Source organism: Capsicum annuum, chromosome 10, assembly GCF_002878395.1.
Source record: "Capsicum annuum cultivar UCD-10X-F1 chromosome 10, UCD10Xv1.1, whole genome shotgun sequence".
Taxonomy (NCBI): domain Eukaryota; kingdom Viridiplantae; phylum Streptophyta; class Magnoliopsida; order Solanales; family Solanaceae; genus Capsicum; species Capsicum annuum.
Window position 1 is genome coordinate 200,831,995 of NC_061120.1, and position 17,230 is coordinate 200,849,224.

General features: G+C 36.5%; 1 protein-coding gene and 1 long non-coding RNA gene across 7 annotated transcripts; one reads left to right on the plus strand and one right to left on the minus strand.

Moving 5' to 3' along the window:
- Positions 1 to 383: 383 nt before the first annotated feature.
- LOC107844541 (OVARIAN TUMOR DOMAIN-containing deubiquitinating enzyme 9-like) lies at positions 384 to 1,075 on the plus strand. The gene is made up of 2 exons (XM_047397787.1): positions 384 to 416; positions 575 to 1,075. The coding sequence occupies exons 1-2, from the start codon at positions 384 to 386 to the stop codon at positions 1,073 to 1,075; spliced, it is 534 nt and encodes a 177-aa protein (XP_047253743.1).
- Positions 1,076 to 4,559: 3,484 nt separating this feature from the next.
- On the minus strand, positions 4,560 to 16,955 carry LOC107843518. Of its 6 annotated transcripts, XR_007045391.1 has the most exons (11): positions 16,738 to 16,932; positions 15,792 to 15,946; positions 15,224 to 15,545; positions 15,036 to 15,126; positions 14,807 to 14,934; positions 14,636 to 14,712; positions 14,435 to 14,560; positions 14,155 to 14,312; positions 9,889 to 10,012; positions 8,580 to 8,634; positions 5,899 to 6,169 (listed from the first exon to the last, which is right to left on the minus strand). It is a non-coding gene; the product is annotated as an uncharacterized LOC107843518 (long non-coding RNA). The 6 variants fall into 6 exon arrangements; XR_007045392.1 differs by lacking the exons at positions 5,899 to 6,169; positions 8,580 to 8,634 and adding an exon at positions 4,560 to 4,800; XR_007045390.1 differs by having other exon boundaries at positions 8,580 to 10,012; positions 16,738 to 16,955.
- Positions 16,956 to 17,230: the final 275 nt, after the last annotated feature.

Here is a 17,230-nt window from a genome sequence, read left to right on the forward strand (position 1 = left end):
AATTAATTATCATACACCTTGGACACTAATGCTTTATTTATTTCCTCTTCAGGCGGTCACGCGGTAAGTTACTTTTTCTTTTTCCCATTCAAAGAAGGTTTATAATACAGTCTTTCTTCAACTTCACGCTTCAATTGTTTCTAGGACATTGGAGATCTTGTTATAAAATTTTGTTTGAATAATAATTTTCAAGTTAGAGTAGTAAATCAAACTTGTTTAGGATATTAAATTAAATCATATCAAAATAGGATATAGGAACAAGTATCTAGTCGACAGTCATAACTAAATTAGGTTTTGCACTAATATTAATACGGGTGGTGCTAGTAATTTTCATTGTGGAAAAAGTACTATTTGAGTTTATGGAAAATATTTTCCCTTCAGTCATGAAGTACTTCTATTACAAGGATTTTTCTCAGGTTGGGTACGTAAGAGATTGTTATTCTGATCAGCATATGCGTGTTAACATAGAGAATGATAAAATAAGTGCCCGCACTTTCAGGAGAAAGTATCGTGATTTCCACTCAAGGAATCGATAGGATCAAAATCTAATGTGTCAGTTCCTGTTGAGGATTAGATTGTTGCACGCAATTTTGCTCATAATCGCAAAGAGGAAGACAGAGATACAGTTACATCATCACATCTTCAAAGGCTAATGGAGAGGTTGAAATTATATGATGTAGTTGAACATAAAGTTTCTGGAGATGGAAACTGTCAATTCCGGGCACTATCAGACCAAATATATGGGAATAGTGAGCATCACAAGTTCATGAGGGAACAAGTTGCTAAACAACTCGGGTCACATAAAGAGTTGTATGAAGGTTATGTTCCAATGGACTACGATGAATACGTGAAGAAGATGACCAAGTGTGGCGAATGGTGTGATCATGTAACTTTGCAGGCTGTTGCAGATTTATATGGTGTTCAGATATTTGTCATTACATCATTTAAAGATACTTGCTACATTGAGATTCTCCCACAATGTCGTTATAAGTCGAACAAAATCATTCTTTTGAGCTTTCAGGCTGAAGTGCACTATAATTCAATCTATCCACAAGGACAGGGGCGGATCTATTAAGGGTGGCTTGTTTTTCAGGTGGCATAAGGCTGTTAACCCAGGTTCAAAATTTGCTGACAACCTGTCTTTTTAGTAAGTTTAATCAATCACTACAGTGTAACTCTAAAAAATTTCTTATTTTCTCGAGTTCAATATTTACTATATAAACATAATTTTTTTTTTTAATCATGTATAAATAGCATAGGAGATTCAATGAACCTCTTGTCCATAAATTGGCTCGACTTTACGATTTGAAGTCTCCAATTAATTTAATCAATGAGTCTACTTGACACCCGAAAACTCCGAATCCTAAATCCACCTCTACACAATTGTTTTGAAAGGTCACACAATAGTCTCTATAATTATTCGTTTCGTATCTTGCTTAGGTCACACATAATTAGTTGTAATATGTTGCCGCTTCCTTCTAGGCACAAGTTGCAAATGTGTGATTGGGAGGTGTTCTTGAGAAGAGTTGGATAAAGGTCACTTCTAAAACTTACTTTAATAAACATTCTTTTCTTTTTCATTTAAATTTTTAGGGTTTGAGATAAAAGGGTGGGATATGAATTAAAGTGTAAAAATAAATAAATTTTTGGCACCCCTTAAGATTTTTTTAAATATTTTTCACAACCCACTTTTTCAAACCATGGCCATTTCCCCCTCATCTTCCCCCAACTTTCATTTTTGATTTTTATCTTCTCTAAGATCTTTCATCTTCCACTTTAAATAATTTCACTTATCTCCCGAGTAATTTATGTTTCATATTGATGATTTATTTTTTTTAATTTTGATTTGTAGTAATTGAGTTGATTTTGGAGGAAATTTTTCTTTTTTTAAAAAATAGAGGTTGATTTTACTAATTTTTTTTTGGTTTTAAATTGGTATTTGTTTGACTATTGATGGATTATGATTATCCTTGTTGATTGCATGGTGAAATTTTTTCGCAAATTTAATTGGCTAATGTGCCAAAAAATTTGGATGTTGCTCTATTAATAGACTGTTCGGTTGATTAGGTATTTGTTTGGTTTGGATGGAAAAAACTAAAATCTTTTTTAAAAATGAAACTTGATTTTACTGAAAATTTATGTTTTTAGGTTGATAATTGTTTGATTGTTGATGAATTATGATTGTCCTTGTCGATTACATGGTGAAATTTTTTCGCGAATTTAATCAGCTAATGTGCCAAGAAATTTGGATATTTTTATGTTAATAGACAGCTCGATTGGTTAGGTATTTGTTTGGTTTGGATGGGAAAAACTGAAATCTTTTTAAAAAATGAAACTTGATTTTATTGAAAATTTGTGTTTTTAAGTTGATATTTGTTTGATTGTTGATGGATTATGATTGTCCTTGTCGATTGTATGGTGAAATTTTTTTGCGAATTTAATCGGCTAATGTGTCAAGAAATTTGGATGTTGTTCTGTTAATAGATCGTTCGGTTGATTAGGTACTTTTTTGATTTGGATGGAAAAAAGTAAAATCTTTTTATAAAATGGAACTTGATTTTACTGAAAATTAAATCTAAGTTTTTAAGTTGATATTTGCTTGATTGTTGATGGAGTATAACTATCCTTGTCGATTGTATGGTAAAGTTTTTTTTTCGAATTTCATAGATTAGTGTGCCAGAAATTTGGAATATGAGAACAAGTTCATTTATGATCTTAGACTTAATAGACTGTAGTCATCTTCTTCTTACCTAATTTTTGTACAGTACTTGATATTACTTTTCCGACGACCACTGAAATTATGTAGCTTTGAAACAAGTTGGGGAGTGTTCCAAATGAGAAAAAGAGACATTGTTATTGTTGAATCAAAATGAGAAATGGATGAATAAATGAACGTGGAGGAGCTCAAAAAGGTCCATGCCATTTATATAGTAGGGCTACCAAAAAAGTAACCATTGGAAAAGGTCTAAAGAATATTTATGTCTTCTATAATCGATTATTAAGGTTTACTATAGACCCTATCATTGTATGCCTGAAAGAATTGTAATTTTAAACAAGGCGCAGTTGGAGCTTCTTAAAATTGATGAAGTAAAAGAAGATTGAAGAAATACTAGACTATGCAGATTATTTATTATATACTGACACAATTGTTGATTTCTACACATGATAGATAGATTATCAATTTTTTGTAAGTTAAAATAATGACAAAAAGAGAGAAAATATTAAATTAAATTAAAGTATGAAAATTAACATTTTTCAAACATTGTAGAACAATTTAGATATATTAATTGTGACATCAAATCACTTTTGAACATGATCAAATGATATTTAAGGCATGCTATAGTCGTAAATCGGTGAGATGAAACTAAAAAGTAAAAAAATAAAATAAAATAAATAAGTATCATTCAAGCAATGCAAAACAACTAGATATCATCAAATGAGATTAGGCGTGTCTAATGAGTATAAAGAAGAGTAATGGTTGTGACTTGTGGATGTCCATAAGACAAGTAATGTTTGAGAATAATTAGTCTTTCTCAATGCAGATGTTTGTTATAAGTAATTGGTTGTTACTATCATTGCTCTTTCTTTTACTGATGTGATCTAGTGTTCAATTACTTTGTACTCTCATATGATGATATTTAGTCACTTTTCATTGTTTGAATGATGTTAATTTATTTTATTTTATTTCTCCATTTTTTAGTCTCGTCTTACTTTTCACTAGACTCAATTGGTCGATACATGACTATTAATTTAGTTTAATAATGCATACATTTATATATAATATATGCACGATATATTTACAGGTCTAGCATTAACCATCTAATTCTATTGACAAGTAAAACGAGACTAAAAAGGAGAGAAATAAAATAAACTAAATTAAAATAAATAAATAAATATCATTCAAGCAATGAAAAATGACTAAAGATCATTATGAGAGTACAAAATAACTGAAAATGATCAAATGAGTATAAGGAAGAGTAATGGTAGTAACAACCAATTACTCAGAACAAATGTCTGCATTGAGAAGGACTACTTTTTCTCAAACACTACTTATCTCATGAACACCCAAAAGTCACAATCATCACTCTTCCTTATGCTCATTAGTCGTGTCTAATTTCATTTGATGATATCTAGTTGTTTAACATTGTTTGAATGGTGCTTATATATATATATATATATATATTATTTCTCCCTTTTAGTTCTATCTCACTGATTTACGACTATAGCATGCCTTAAATATCGCTTGATCATGTTCAAAAGTGATTTGATAGCACAATTAATGTATCTAAATTATTTTACAATGTTTGAAAGGTGTTAATTTTTATACTTTAATTTTATTTCTATTTTTTGGTCATTATTCTAACTTGTCCATATATTCAAATAGTTGATCATAAACCTACGAGTTGGTGAATAATCGACTTCTCAAGAAATTAATAATCATTCTATCATGTGTAGAAATCGACAATGGGGTTAGTATATAATATATAATTTGCATAGTCTAGTATTTCTTCAATATTTTTTTTACTTAAAATTACATAAACATTCTTATCCTTGAATGTTTGTCCTACACAAAGATTGGTGCTGTTTGAGAAAGAGTGGTTTGCTTGTGGTCCGAACTGCCTGTCCTCACCTCCTCTATACTCCTGTTCTTCAAAATCTTCAGAATTATCCCATTCATGACCACCCATGCAATCATATTCCATTAACGTATCATCCATTATCAGGGGTGAGGATGGGTGTGGGGCTGATGTGGAAGCTTCTTTTCGGGACCTTCCGACAACTTTAACCCGCAATATAGGCCTGAAATTAGAATCAACGCAAAGCATGAATAATTCCACATGTCTATCATTCCTTATGAATGTTGGATAAATTTTTCCCCTCCCGTTCATCAAGTAACTAATTACCACATTGCTTTGATCACAACTTAATTCACCGCTCTCTATTACGCTTTTAACCAAATCGGCGTATGAACCGTTGCGACGAAGGGCAATGAAAACTGTCTCTTTAGATGAGGTTTTTCAAACCCAACATTTAGGAGTCTCTTCTCATTCACCAGAAAATATATCACCAATGACCACGTATTCTATAATAGACATGATATACCTCGATGATAGTATTTAATAGATCTAAACAGTAATTTATGAGCCTAGACTTAATAGACTGTAGTCGTCGTCTTCTTAGTTGTTTTCCGTACAGTACTTGATCTCGCCTTTTTCGACGACCACCGAAATAATCCAACGGATTACAGCTTAGAAACAACCTAAGAAGTATAGGAATGTTGCTATTGAGCCAAGAATCGATTTCAAAATGTGGAACTAATTTTCAAACTTTTTCTATGAAAATGTGGGGCTAAAAATATGAGAAAATGACTTAAAACAATGAAGATAATGTCACTTTTCGATGGATGTCGAAAAATTCGATGAAATATGACCAAAAAATTGAGAAAAAATCGACAAATTGGTGGTTGATAGTGGAGAAGCTTGATATTTTATTTTTTTTTTAATTAAATATCCAATATTTATATTTTTGAACATGAACTGAAGTGTAGTTTTTAAAAAATAGGAACTGAAATAAGAGAGGAATTAAAGTGTACAATTTTTAACTTGAGTGCTACGGTTGTCATTTATTTTTGTGGACCCATTAAGATGTCTATTTTCTCAATTTTTGAAAACTGGTGTCTAAATGTCAAAAATAGTTCTACAAGTGAATTTTTAGCAAAGAGCCCCTATTTCTTGCTACTAAAAATATTTTTCCATGGCTGGAAGGTTCGCTTTTCATCTTGGACTACTTAAATAATAATCACTTTAAATTTTTAACTTCCGTTGCTACTTTGAAGGATTAATACCATACGTTTCAATTATTTGAAGGTTTAATGGGCTCAATCAAATAATAGAAGGATTGAAACTGTAATAACACTAATTCAAGGATTAAAATTGTCATTTATTCTATTTTACTAGATGCGGAAGCCCGTGCAAGGGAGACATTGCGTAGGTTTTATACATGTAGGTTTTATATATTAAAGTCTGATTATTACATAAAACACACAAAAACTTTGTTTATGCAGCCCGACTCTGTGATGCTGGTATAGCCAACCAAAATTCCTTTGTACATGCCATGCCATACCATGTAATGAAGCTGGTAAAGGCCACCAAAATATAGTTGTAGTAAGCTGTGATAGAAAGTTCAAAGAATAAGAGGAGGAAGATCACTGTAGTTAGTTGAATGTATCGAGCATACAACAACAACAACAACAACAAACCCAGTGTATTCCCACTTAGTGGGGTCTGGGGGGGTAAGATGTACGCAGTCCATACCTCTACCTCTGATGAAGTAGAAAGGCTGTTTCCGAAAGACCCCCGGCTCAAGTCACGAGATATCACACAACACATAGTACAGCACAGAAGCAGATGACATAACATAGATACGGCACCCATAAGGAATATAAAACAGAGTAAAGCAGGAATGCAAGAATATAAAGCAGAGGAAAGCACACAGATTCGTAATAAACATGGAACACGGAACACGGAACACTGAATACGGAATCATAACAGGAATACACCCCCACCAATTAATTCCCTACACTAGCGACCCGAACTGGCCCTAATCCTCTGCCGTAATTCGCATCTTCCAGACCTTCCTATCTAGGGTCATGTCCTCGGTGAGCTGTAACTGTTCCATGTCCCGCCTAATCACCTCACCCCAGTACTTCTTCGGTCTACTCCTACCCCGTCTAAAACCATCCAACGCTAGCCTCTCACACCTACGGACCGGGGCATCCATGCCCCTCCTCTTCACGTGTCCGAACCATCTCAATCGTGCTTCCCGCATCTTACACTCCACTGAAGTCACACCAACCTTCTCCCGGATAGTCTCATTCCGAACTCTATCCCCTCGGGTCAGTCCACACATCCAGCGCAACATCCGCATTTCTGCCACCTTCATTTTTTGGATGTGGGAGTTCTTAACTGGCCAACACTCCGCTCCATACAGCAAGGCCGGACGGACTACCACCCTATAGAATTTGCCTTTAAGCTTGGGCGGCACCTTCTTATCACACAGCACCCCCGATGCGAGTTTCCACTTCATCCATCCCGCCCCAATACGGTGCGAGACATCCTCGTCAATCTCACCGTTACTCTGGATCACGGACCCGAGATACTTGAACTTATCCCTCTTCCCTACCTCCTGCGCTTCTAGCCTCACTACTACCTCATTCTCCCGCCTCACGTCATTAAACTTACATTCCACATACTCTGTCTTGGTTCTGCTCACCCTGAACCCTTTAGACTCCAGAGTTTGCCTCCACAACTCTAATTTGTCATTCACACCCCCTCGAGTCTCATCTATCAGGACTACATCGTCTGCAAAAAGCATACACCACGACACCTCCCCTTGGATACGCCGCGTCAACACATCCATTACTAACGCAAACAAAAAGGAACTAAGAGTAGATCCCTGATGCAATCCTGTCAGGACAGTGAAATGCTCTGAGTCTCCTCCCGCCGTCCTCACCTGGGTTTTCGCTCCCTCATACATATCCTTAATTACTCTGATATATGCCTGCGGTACTCCACTCACCTCCAAGCACTTCCCTGGGGACTTTGTCGTACGCCTTTTCCAGGTCGATGAACACCATGTGCAGATCCTTCTTCCTCTCCCTATACTGCTCCACCAATCTCCGTACCAGGTGGATTGCGTCCGTCGTCGAGCGGCCGGGCATAAATCCGAACTGGTTTTCCGAAATAGACACTATCCGTCTCAGCCTCACCTCGACCACTCTCTCCCATATCTTCATAGAGTGACTCAGTAACTTAATCCCCCTATAGTTATTGCAACACTGAATGTCCCCCTTATTCTTATAGAGGGGGATCATGGTACTCCACCTCCACGCCTCGGGCATCTTTGCCGTCCTGAAAATTTCATTGAACAATGCAGTCAACAACCTTACACCAGCCTCTCCAACGAACTTCCAAAACTCCACCGGTATCTCATCCGGCCCCGTCGCCCTACCCCTTCGCATCCTGCGGACTGCCTGTCTAACCTCGTCTACCTTAAAACGTCTACAATAGCTAAAATCCCGACACTCCCCTGAGTGCTCCAGTTCCCCTAACACAATAGCTCTGTCCCCCTCGTCATTCAAGAGCCTATGAAAGTACGACTGCCATCTCTTCTTTATGTGGCCGTCCTCCACCAACACTCTACCGTCCTCCCCCTTAATGCACCTCACCTGATCGAGGTCACGACCCTTCCTCTCCCTAGCCTTAGCGAGTCGGAACAACTTTTTCTCCCCTCCTTTCCCCTGTAACCCTGCATACAAGCTCTCAAAAGCGGCCGTCTTAGCTGCCGTGACCGCTGACTTCGCCTCCTTCCTCGCTAGCTTGTACTCTTTCCTGTTTACCCGCTTCTCTTCTTCGTCCTTACTTTCCACCAACTTAGCATACGACTCTTTCTTGGTCTCCACTTTCTTCCCCACCTCTTCATTCCACCACCAATCCCCCCGATGATGTCCGGCCCGGCCCCTAGAAACACCCATATATATAGATAATTTAATAAAAGGAGAGGATGAATGTTGTACTTACCTGCTGAGATTGACATGCTGCAAATGCTGGATACAAAATGTCATTTTTCTGCAAACTATACATATTTTTAAAAAAATTCACTTGGGTAGAATAGTTGAAAGTAGCTGTTCAAATTTTCTGTAATGTACATATTATTTACAACATTTAACTGATCCGAATACAATTGACAAGCCCAGGAAAATTACAGATACATATAATTAAGCAATATAACAGTAACCCCATAGTGGATAATTATATTTCAGGTTAAGAACCTCAAGATATCGTAAGGGTTGACCAAAAAATATATAAGGATTGAAACTTTTACACAATAGTCAAGAATTTGCATGCAGTAACTGACGCTATTGCAGGTTCAAAACCTTTCTGAAACTAAAAGGGTTCGCAGATATATAGCTGAAGATTGAAAGTTTAGCATTCTAATTGCAAAGCGAGAATATTCCATAGTTATTCAACAATTTGCATGCCCCCGCTGACCAAATTCAAGTTCAAATTTCTTCACAATAACCCCAAATAAAAATGAGAAGGGGTTATATAACTATAGCTAGCAAACAAAGCCTAAAGAAAGTTGATAACTAAGGAATATGTTATAAATATGCTTCAATAAAAGATTGAAACTATGACAGTTACATATACTAATAAAATAAGATTTTTTTCTGTTTTGTGTTAGCAAGTATGTAAGTATATGTTATTTGTAGAAGCTAATAAGTACCTCGTCAACTTAATAAAGATATGAAAACTAATTTGAAGATAGTGATTATTTAAAAAAAAAAAAGCGGGAAGAAAAGAGTGGTGTTCTTGCCATGAACATAATTAATCCAATTAGTATCAACCCCGTCATAATTAGCCCTACTAATATCAATGCGATCAACCCAAATCTTCAAAGTACAAATTCATAAATGAAGAAATTTAGATATACAGCACAAGGTAGGCATAATTAAGTCACATAATAGCTAGCCCACAGTAGTAAATTCAATTTTCAAGTATCGACACCTTTAATTTTTTTTCACTGGGGTGGGTGGGTCGATTTTCTGCCTCTTATCTGGCTCCTCAGGAGAAAGTGGGTTTCAGTGAAAGAGGTGCTAGCCAGCATACCAGTTTTTTGATCAAGAAATCCGAATAATGGCTTTTGTAGTTGGAGCTTAAATAATATATGAGCGAGCAGCTGATTTATGCGGGCAATACACAGCAGTTGTTGCTAAGTAAAAAAGTACGATAAATAAAAATTTGTCTAATGTTAGGGGTTTATTTACTGAGAGAACCAAATTTTAAGGAAATGAGTTTTTCCTGTTGTTAATTGTATGTGTATGTGTACCTGGACAGCAACCCGTTCATATATTTGTTCGGCGGTTAAGGACAACATTCTTTCACCGAGCGTTTCTGAGATCATTACTGTAATTGTATCACTAGCATCCATGATGTTAACTTCGAAGTGGCACCTGTGATTAACAGAGAAGCGTAAATGAAGTGAATCAGTGCAAAAATATTCAGTAGAAGTTTAAACAGAGAATAGAATATTTAGTACTCCTGGAAATAAAGTGCAGAAGTTGTCTGTCTATTTTCAGTTTGCATGTACTTGACTCAGGTAAACGTAAACACATATTGTAAGAGAACAAAACAAAGGTCACATCAAATTCAGTTCATGCTTGCCTGAGCCTCCCATGTTGCTGATTCTGAATTATAAGGCTCAGCAAAGGTTAGTACATTGCCCCCGGAGTCACACCCGCTTGCTAGAATCTCGAGGAGGCACGTAGGTGTATTTGCCTTTATCTCCGATCTTTATCTGTTTTTAAAAGAAGCGATGTGCAGACCCTGTTTTATGCAGCTCGACTAAATTCAAGGGACAATTTTCAGCTCCCCACCAACATTAGATATTAGGTAACTTCCTCAAACGTAGTGTTCTCTAATACGATGTCAACTTTATCAGTGTAAGAGTCAAAAACTGAAGGGGGCTTTAAGGCAATGGTAAAGTTATCTTCCTGGTAGATAGTCTTACATAAAATAGTTAGCCATTTTCTAAGATGCAGAGAAGCGAGGCTGACAGAGAAAACTCAGGTAGGTAGTTGCTGTCAACCAAAGTACCTGAACAATATGCAATACAACATGAAAACAAATACTGAGCAGAAACTACCAGATAGACAAAAGCCGAGGAAGGTGTTAGGAATGACACCAAACTACAACCTTTGTGGAAAAATTTTGCTCTCCGACAAGCGCAGCACCAGCGGTGACATAACAACACTGGCGCTGATCATGGTGGATGCCATCAAAGTGAAGGAGAATCAAGCACCAGTAGTCATCTCGATGTTCTATAGTTTGAGTCCTCCGAAAGCATTGAGAGTTCCTTTAAAGGAGTGTGTTTTGTCATTTAAGGTAATTTTGACAGTAAGTTTGGCTGAAGCATTTAAAGCCTTGACTAAAGGGAACTCATAATTTGCTGAAGATGGTATGGTTGGATGTTTTGGACTGTCTCAGGATTGTGAAGAGAATTTCGAAAGAAGTATTTCACCTTTTTCTTGTTTGAACACTACAGTACATGAGCTTTCTGGTATAGGTAGAGCAATTATTAGGAATTTATTATGGTGTAATATTCAGTAGGAGGTGACAAGTTCAAGTCGGAGAAACAACTTCCGGTATATATATTCATACACATATCACTTGGCCTATTCAAATGTTACACTATACTATTGAAGTTGGTAATAAACAAATTAATTGAGTATAAAGAAAGTACACGAAAGATCAACAAAAACAAGAATGCCACATACTTACATGACCAGACAACACAGGTCATCGTTGATCTGGTATGGACAGTGACAACTATCTCAAGAAAGTATTTTCCTATCACTTATTTTGGAGTTCCAGTGTTTGATGAAAGGAAGAGGCATGTATATTACAAGGACCTAATTGATAAAGTCCAGAATAACTTAAGCTCATGAATAGGGAAATTAGTAACAGCGGAAGGGGGAACTACAGTGATAAAATATGTTCTATATACAAAGCATGGCTATGCACTTGTTATAAGCAAGTGACCCCATTGCTGGAGTAATATTTAAAGTGCATTAATTATTTGTCAAGTTTTTCTGGAGTTTCCTATGGAAATTCCAGTAAACACTTAGCTAGATGACCACTTTATGCCACCTAAAAGTATAAGGGAGGGCTGAGATTGCGATGTTTGTATGGTACATGAAAGGCACGATTAGAAATGTAAGAACATATTTTATGTTGTGCTTGCTATTGTACTTAAGGAATTAGACAAGCAATAAGTAAACATCAGATAAGTGTGAAGGCGGGTGGAGTCGTATAGATATCCCTTGAAGCTTGATGGATAAAAGTTAAGAATGATGGAAGGGGAAGTTCCGGGGAATTTTGAATATAAGATTAGAATGGTGATATCATACATGCACGAGATAGATAACTGTACACCTGATGATCCTCAGACCAAATAGGGTTTCTGGTCAATCAGTAACAATGTTGGTGTAATGCCGGTAATTTATAAGGGAAGGTGGATATTGTTCAGTGTAGCCTAAAAAGGAAAAGCATTCATGTACATGATATCAGCTTCTAAAAATGCCTTTCAAAATGAGGATATCCAGAAATAAACACAGGACATTTTTTTTATAGACCTATTTTCTTGTCCTACATCATGGCAAGTACAACATTGATCTCAGTGAATTATATGCCTTCATTTGAGTAGTATTATCAATATCCTGTGTGAACAATCTCAGCTCACATTGTATCTTGGATTCTATCCTAAGTTAACCTTAAATCATGTAAGTCCTAAACAATGGTATTACACCCTAGTTCAACCCAAAGACTTACTTGCCTGAACTTGTTAAAGTTGCTTTTGACTTGGTGAAAAGAAACTTTAAATTGTCTATATTTAAAATTTACCATACTCAATACACTGAGTTTATGGGAACTCAGTTGTTAGTGTTTCAACATAAAATATCATTTGACTGGAAACCTTAGCAGTGTATTACGATACTAACTACCAGGCATTTTTAATACTTGCAGTGGCATTTGAGCAAAATACATAATCTAGGTGAAGTCTTTAATGTATTTGCCTTGTCTATAAGGGCGTATGTAATTCCTTCCACTGATAACTAACATTTCAAGTCTAGCTCAAGGCTCTTATAGCACATCTGCATCAAACGATCTAGTGTGTCTTCGCTCTAAATGACGCTCTGGCATCCTAGACAAAATCATGAAAGTTTCTAGAATTGACTGTACTTTTAAGACATGGATCAAAACCTATAATAGAGCTCAGTTGGTTGCATTCTTCATATCCAAAATTCCATAACCCTGAGGACATGTATTGCTTATACTAATCTTCTACAATTTCTAGATTGGGTTAGGCCGTATTGTTTTTCCTCTGTTTCATCGCTATTCTTATTCCGTTTAACTTAGTTTCTCTTGTAATTTCTTTATCCCTTTTATTATGTCTTTTCTCTATTTAATTGCTATGTTTTCGTCTATTACTATTAGTAATGGACACTCTTAAGAAATCTGAACAAACCTGCAGATCCTAATGGACTAAATATAGTGTGAGATACATACATAGGAGAAGAAGCAACTTGGTGACGAACAGAAAGATTAGATTGAAATGTCATTTTGCCTTTTCATTTCGTAGACATAAACAGGTTGTGTTTGGAAACTGTTCTGCTGCCACTATTCCAGAACATAATCACGTCAATCTTTTTTGCAGAACTATAGCATGTACGTAGATCTTACCTCTTATCTTGTTGAGATAAAGAGGTCATTGTCGAAAAAGTGCTAAGCTGCCCTTCTTTGAGATGAGCAGAAAGAAAATTCAGAAATGCCAAAAATAGGACAACACACAAGACTTTTTTAAGGTTTAACATAGATGGCAGCGAAAAGAAAGTGCATAATAGAGTGTCTATATGATATCGGAGTTGTAATAGTTACCTGGGAACCAATTGTCGTAAGCAGGAAAAAGTTCCCTCAACAACGAATTCTTCTATTACCAAAATAGAGGCAGTAAAGGTTGGCTTTATGAATTTCCCTATTCATTCTTTAGCTTTTTTTAATAAAGGCGGTGTCTAGACCATCTTCTGTGCAGCTCGACTAAATTCAAGGGACACTTTGCAGCTCCCCACCAACATTAGATATTACGTAACTCCCTCAAATGTAATGTTCTCTAATACGATGTAAAGTTTATCAGTGTGGGGCTTTAAGACAACCATAAAGTTATCTTCGCGATAGATTGTCTCTCATAAAATAGTTGGTCATTTTCTTAAATGTAGAGAAGCGAGGCTGAGACAGAAAGCTCAGGTAGGTAATTGGGGTCAACCAAAGCACCTGAACAATATGGAATACAAGAAGAAAACAAATACTGAGCTGAAACTACCAGATAAACAAAAGCTGAGGCAGGTGTTACGAATGAGACATTGGCGATGGTCTGAAAGATTAGTAACTCGTAAAAATTACAATGTTATCCTTTTCCCTCGGAAAAGTGCTAAGATGCCTTTCTTTGAGATCAGCAGAAAGAAAATTCAAAAATCCCCAAAACAGGACGGTAGACGCACGTGTTCAAGGTTTAGCATATGGTAGTTGTAATAGTTACCTGGGAACCAATCGTCGTTCTAGCTTACAGTTGAAGCATCGAACCATCTTTTTAGTTTTGGGGCGCACAAACTGACTGCAATTCGAGCACGCAAGCAGGTAAAATGGTTGAGGACGGTCAGGGAGCAATAATCTCGCTTCCACGGGGAAACTTTGTACCTGCAGTGTTAATGTAGAATAATGTTAGTAACTTCTTCGACCTCACAAGTTGTACTCTACGATACGGCTTTAGTTGGGTAAGAAAATAATTACTACATGCATACGTTATGGGATAAACCAACCGTAGTAACAGCTCTGGAATGGTGGATATAGCTAGCACTTGATCTTCAATTGGCGCCAGATTTAGTGAGGATGATGATGAGCTTCTTAAAGTGGAAGACAACAACATTCGCTCGTTGTGCTTCACCCTGGAGAAGGTTAGGTGAAACAGTAAAAATATGTTTTTGCATAGTCGTACGAAGAGGGAGCATGTTAGTATATACCAGTTTCAGTGTAGTAGCCTGCACATACTGAGGATTTGTTGAGATTGTCGACTGATATCTTGTTTCTAGTCTTAGAGCTGTGTATGTGAAGGAGAGGAAAGTTTTTTTAATTCAATATAGAGAAAGGAAAAGTAAAAAGAAGAGTTGCAGAAGATGAGCTAATGAATATACCACCGCGAAATTCAGTAACGCCAATACGTCTCGCAAGAATGATAGGGTACTCATGCAGATCGTATAGTAATTCAGCTCCTTCGTTGTCGGCTAGATCACCCCATATAGTAAATAGGATAGGTTTCTTGCTGGTGGAAATAATAGATGCAAAAATTATTATAGTGCAACCATGTTTTAACAAGGAAATAGAATGGTTGGTGAAGTTGTTGTTGGTACGCGAGTAACTCACCTCTGGTCTATGACAATTGCTTCCCAAAAATGCTTGCTTTGGTCAGTTGTCTATTGAATGGCGCTACAATTAACTACTACTACCAATAAGTCTGCAGTAATTAAGATTAACATGTTAACAGTTAATTTGATTAGTAGGGGCTAGTTAGATGATGGGAAAAGGGGTCAGATCGTAAGATGGATGTTTACCAAATTCGACACCTAGACATTGTTGTTCGATAGCTGAGAAAGACAGTGTATCCAATTTTTTTGGAGCAGGAAGGGGTGCCTCCAATTCGTTGTTATTGGTAACCGCCTCGACGATTGTGTATGCCTCCAATTCGTTGTTATTGGTAACCGCCTCGACGATTGTGTATCTGTCAGCCACCCATTCTTATGTACCAGCTCGTATTGAGTAACTGCGGGGCTCTCTAACTTTCACACACGACACCAAATATGTCTCGAAAAAGCCAAACAAATTCTCGTACTTGGGAATGTCATCGCCGTAGAGTATTATAGAAACCTGTTGTTCCTGTAGTCAAGTAAAAGGGAATAAATTTTACATGTGTGAGAACAATTTATGTAAGAAGTTCTTAGAATTTCAATTGTTCTCTTGATGAGGCTACAATTCGATCTTTTGTAATTTGTTAGGTCGCTGAAGTTATTACGCTTGCGACGGTAACAAGTGTCGTGTACATTATAAAATTGTTGGAGGCAATAAATTTCAGGATATGAACTTTGGTTTTCAAGGAAAGCAGATGCAGAGAGGCAAACTTACACTTTCATCCTGTACAAGTATTGTCTGAAAATGCTCGGATGAGTCGCTGCTTTTGCGAGGCCGGAACTTGTCTACTACCTGTACTTTACAGGTCCAGTCTGTAGTTTCTATTGTGATTGCGTCCACGGGGAGCCTTTGATCCATTATGTTGGTCTCTGTTTCATTATTACCGGGAATGTGTACATGAAACGTAGACATATGAGATAAGAAAGGCAAATATTGCCTGCTCAACAGGAAAGAACAAGCTATACACTTCGACATTTTAAATCTTCACAAAACAACCGATCATGCAATCTGGCATCTGAGGATCAACGGAAACCTATGTTGGTCGAACTCTAAAAAAATGTCATGGGGCCGTGTCGGATTCCTCAAAAGTAGCGCATCTTTGAAGGATCTCGACATATGCTACAACATTTTTAGAGAAAATCTCAGCAACTCAGAGAAGATCTCTATTTGATGGATAAAGTATTAACATGCAATTTTTACTCCATAACTCCAATTAGCAGAAAAGGTTTGCATCATAGCTATAACGACAATCTGCCAACTTGCAGTAATTTCTTAAAATATACTTTGGCTCAAGTATTACCCCCAATTAACTTAGCTCGAAACGGGGAAAAATGTTAACTTTCTAGTTCACTAATTTGTCAAGCCAAAAGCAAAAATTCAAAAGATTTTTTCATGGTTCACTGATAAATTCAAAGAGAAGCTCACAGCAAGCTACAGTTGAATGTATTCATGCAATTGGGTGAAATTATAAATCATGAATTTTTCAGGGTAACAGTAGATCAGCAACAACTATCTTTTGTTTAGACGGGTAACATTTTATTTGCAACAATCCCATTTTCACACAGGCAAGATAACTTTTCCTTTTTTCCTCTCAAAAATTCCCACACAATCTATGTAGACTCGCAAAGAAGAACAAAAATCAACAACAAAGAAAACTTACACTATGTAAATTGAAGATCTGGGAACAACAACAAGATTATCAGAGGAGAAGAAGAGGATTCTCAGAATGAACTTTGTCAAAGCTTCCATGAAAATGAACAATAACAGAGGGCAACTGTTGTATTTGCCATCGTTGAAATACACGTGTAGCAACAACAATACCAAATGACTTATTTGCTCTTGTCTTTGTCATCCTCAGAACACACGTGTAGCAACAGCAATAGAAAATCACTTATTAACAGCTAATATTTGTAATAACGGAAATGGCCCTTGAGAAGCCACCTGAAATGACGAAAATAACCCTTTGAAGCTGACCGGTGAAGGTTATCGTGTCATCTTCCACGTGCCTGCTTTGAAGACCTGTTCACCATTTATATATATTAGTAAAATTCATTTTGATATGTTATGATACGCTAAACCGGTGACCATAATTCATTTGACTTTGACTAATGTATACTTATATAATAGAAAATTCATTTAAACTTATATCCATT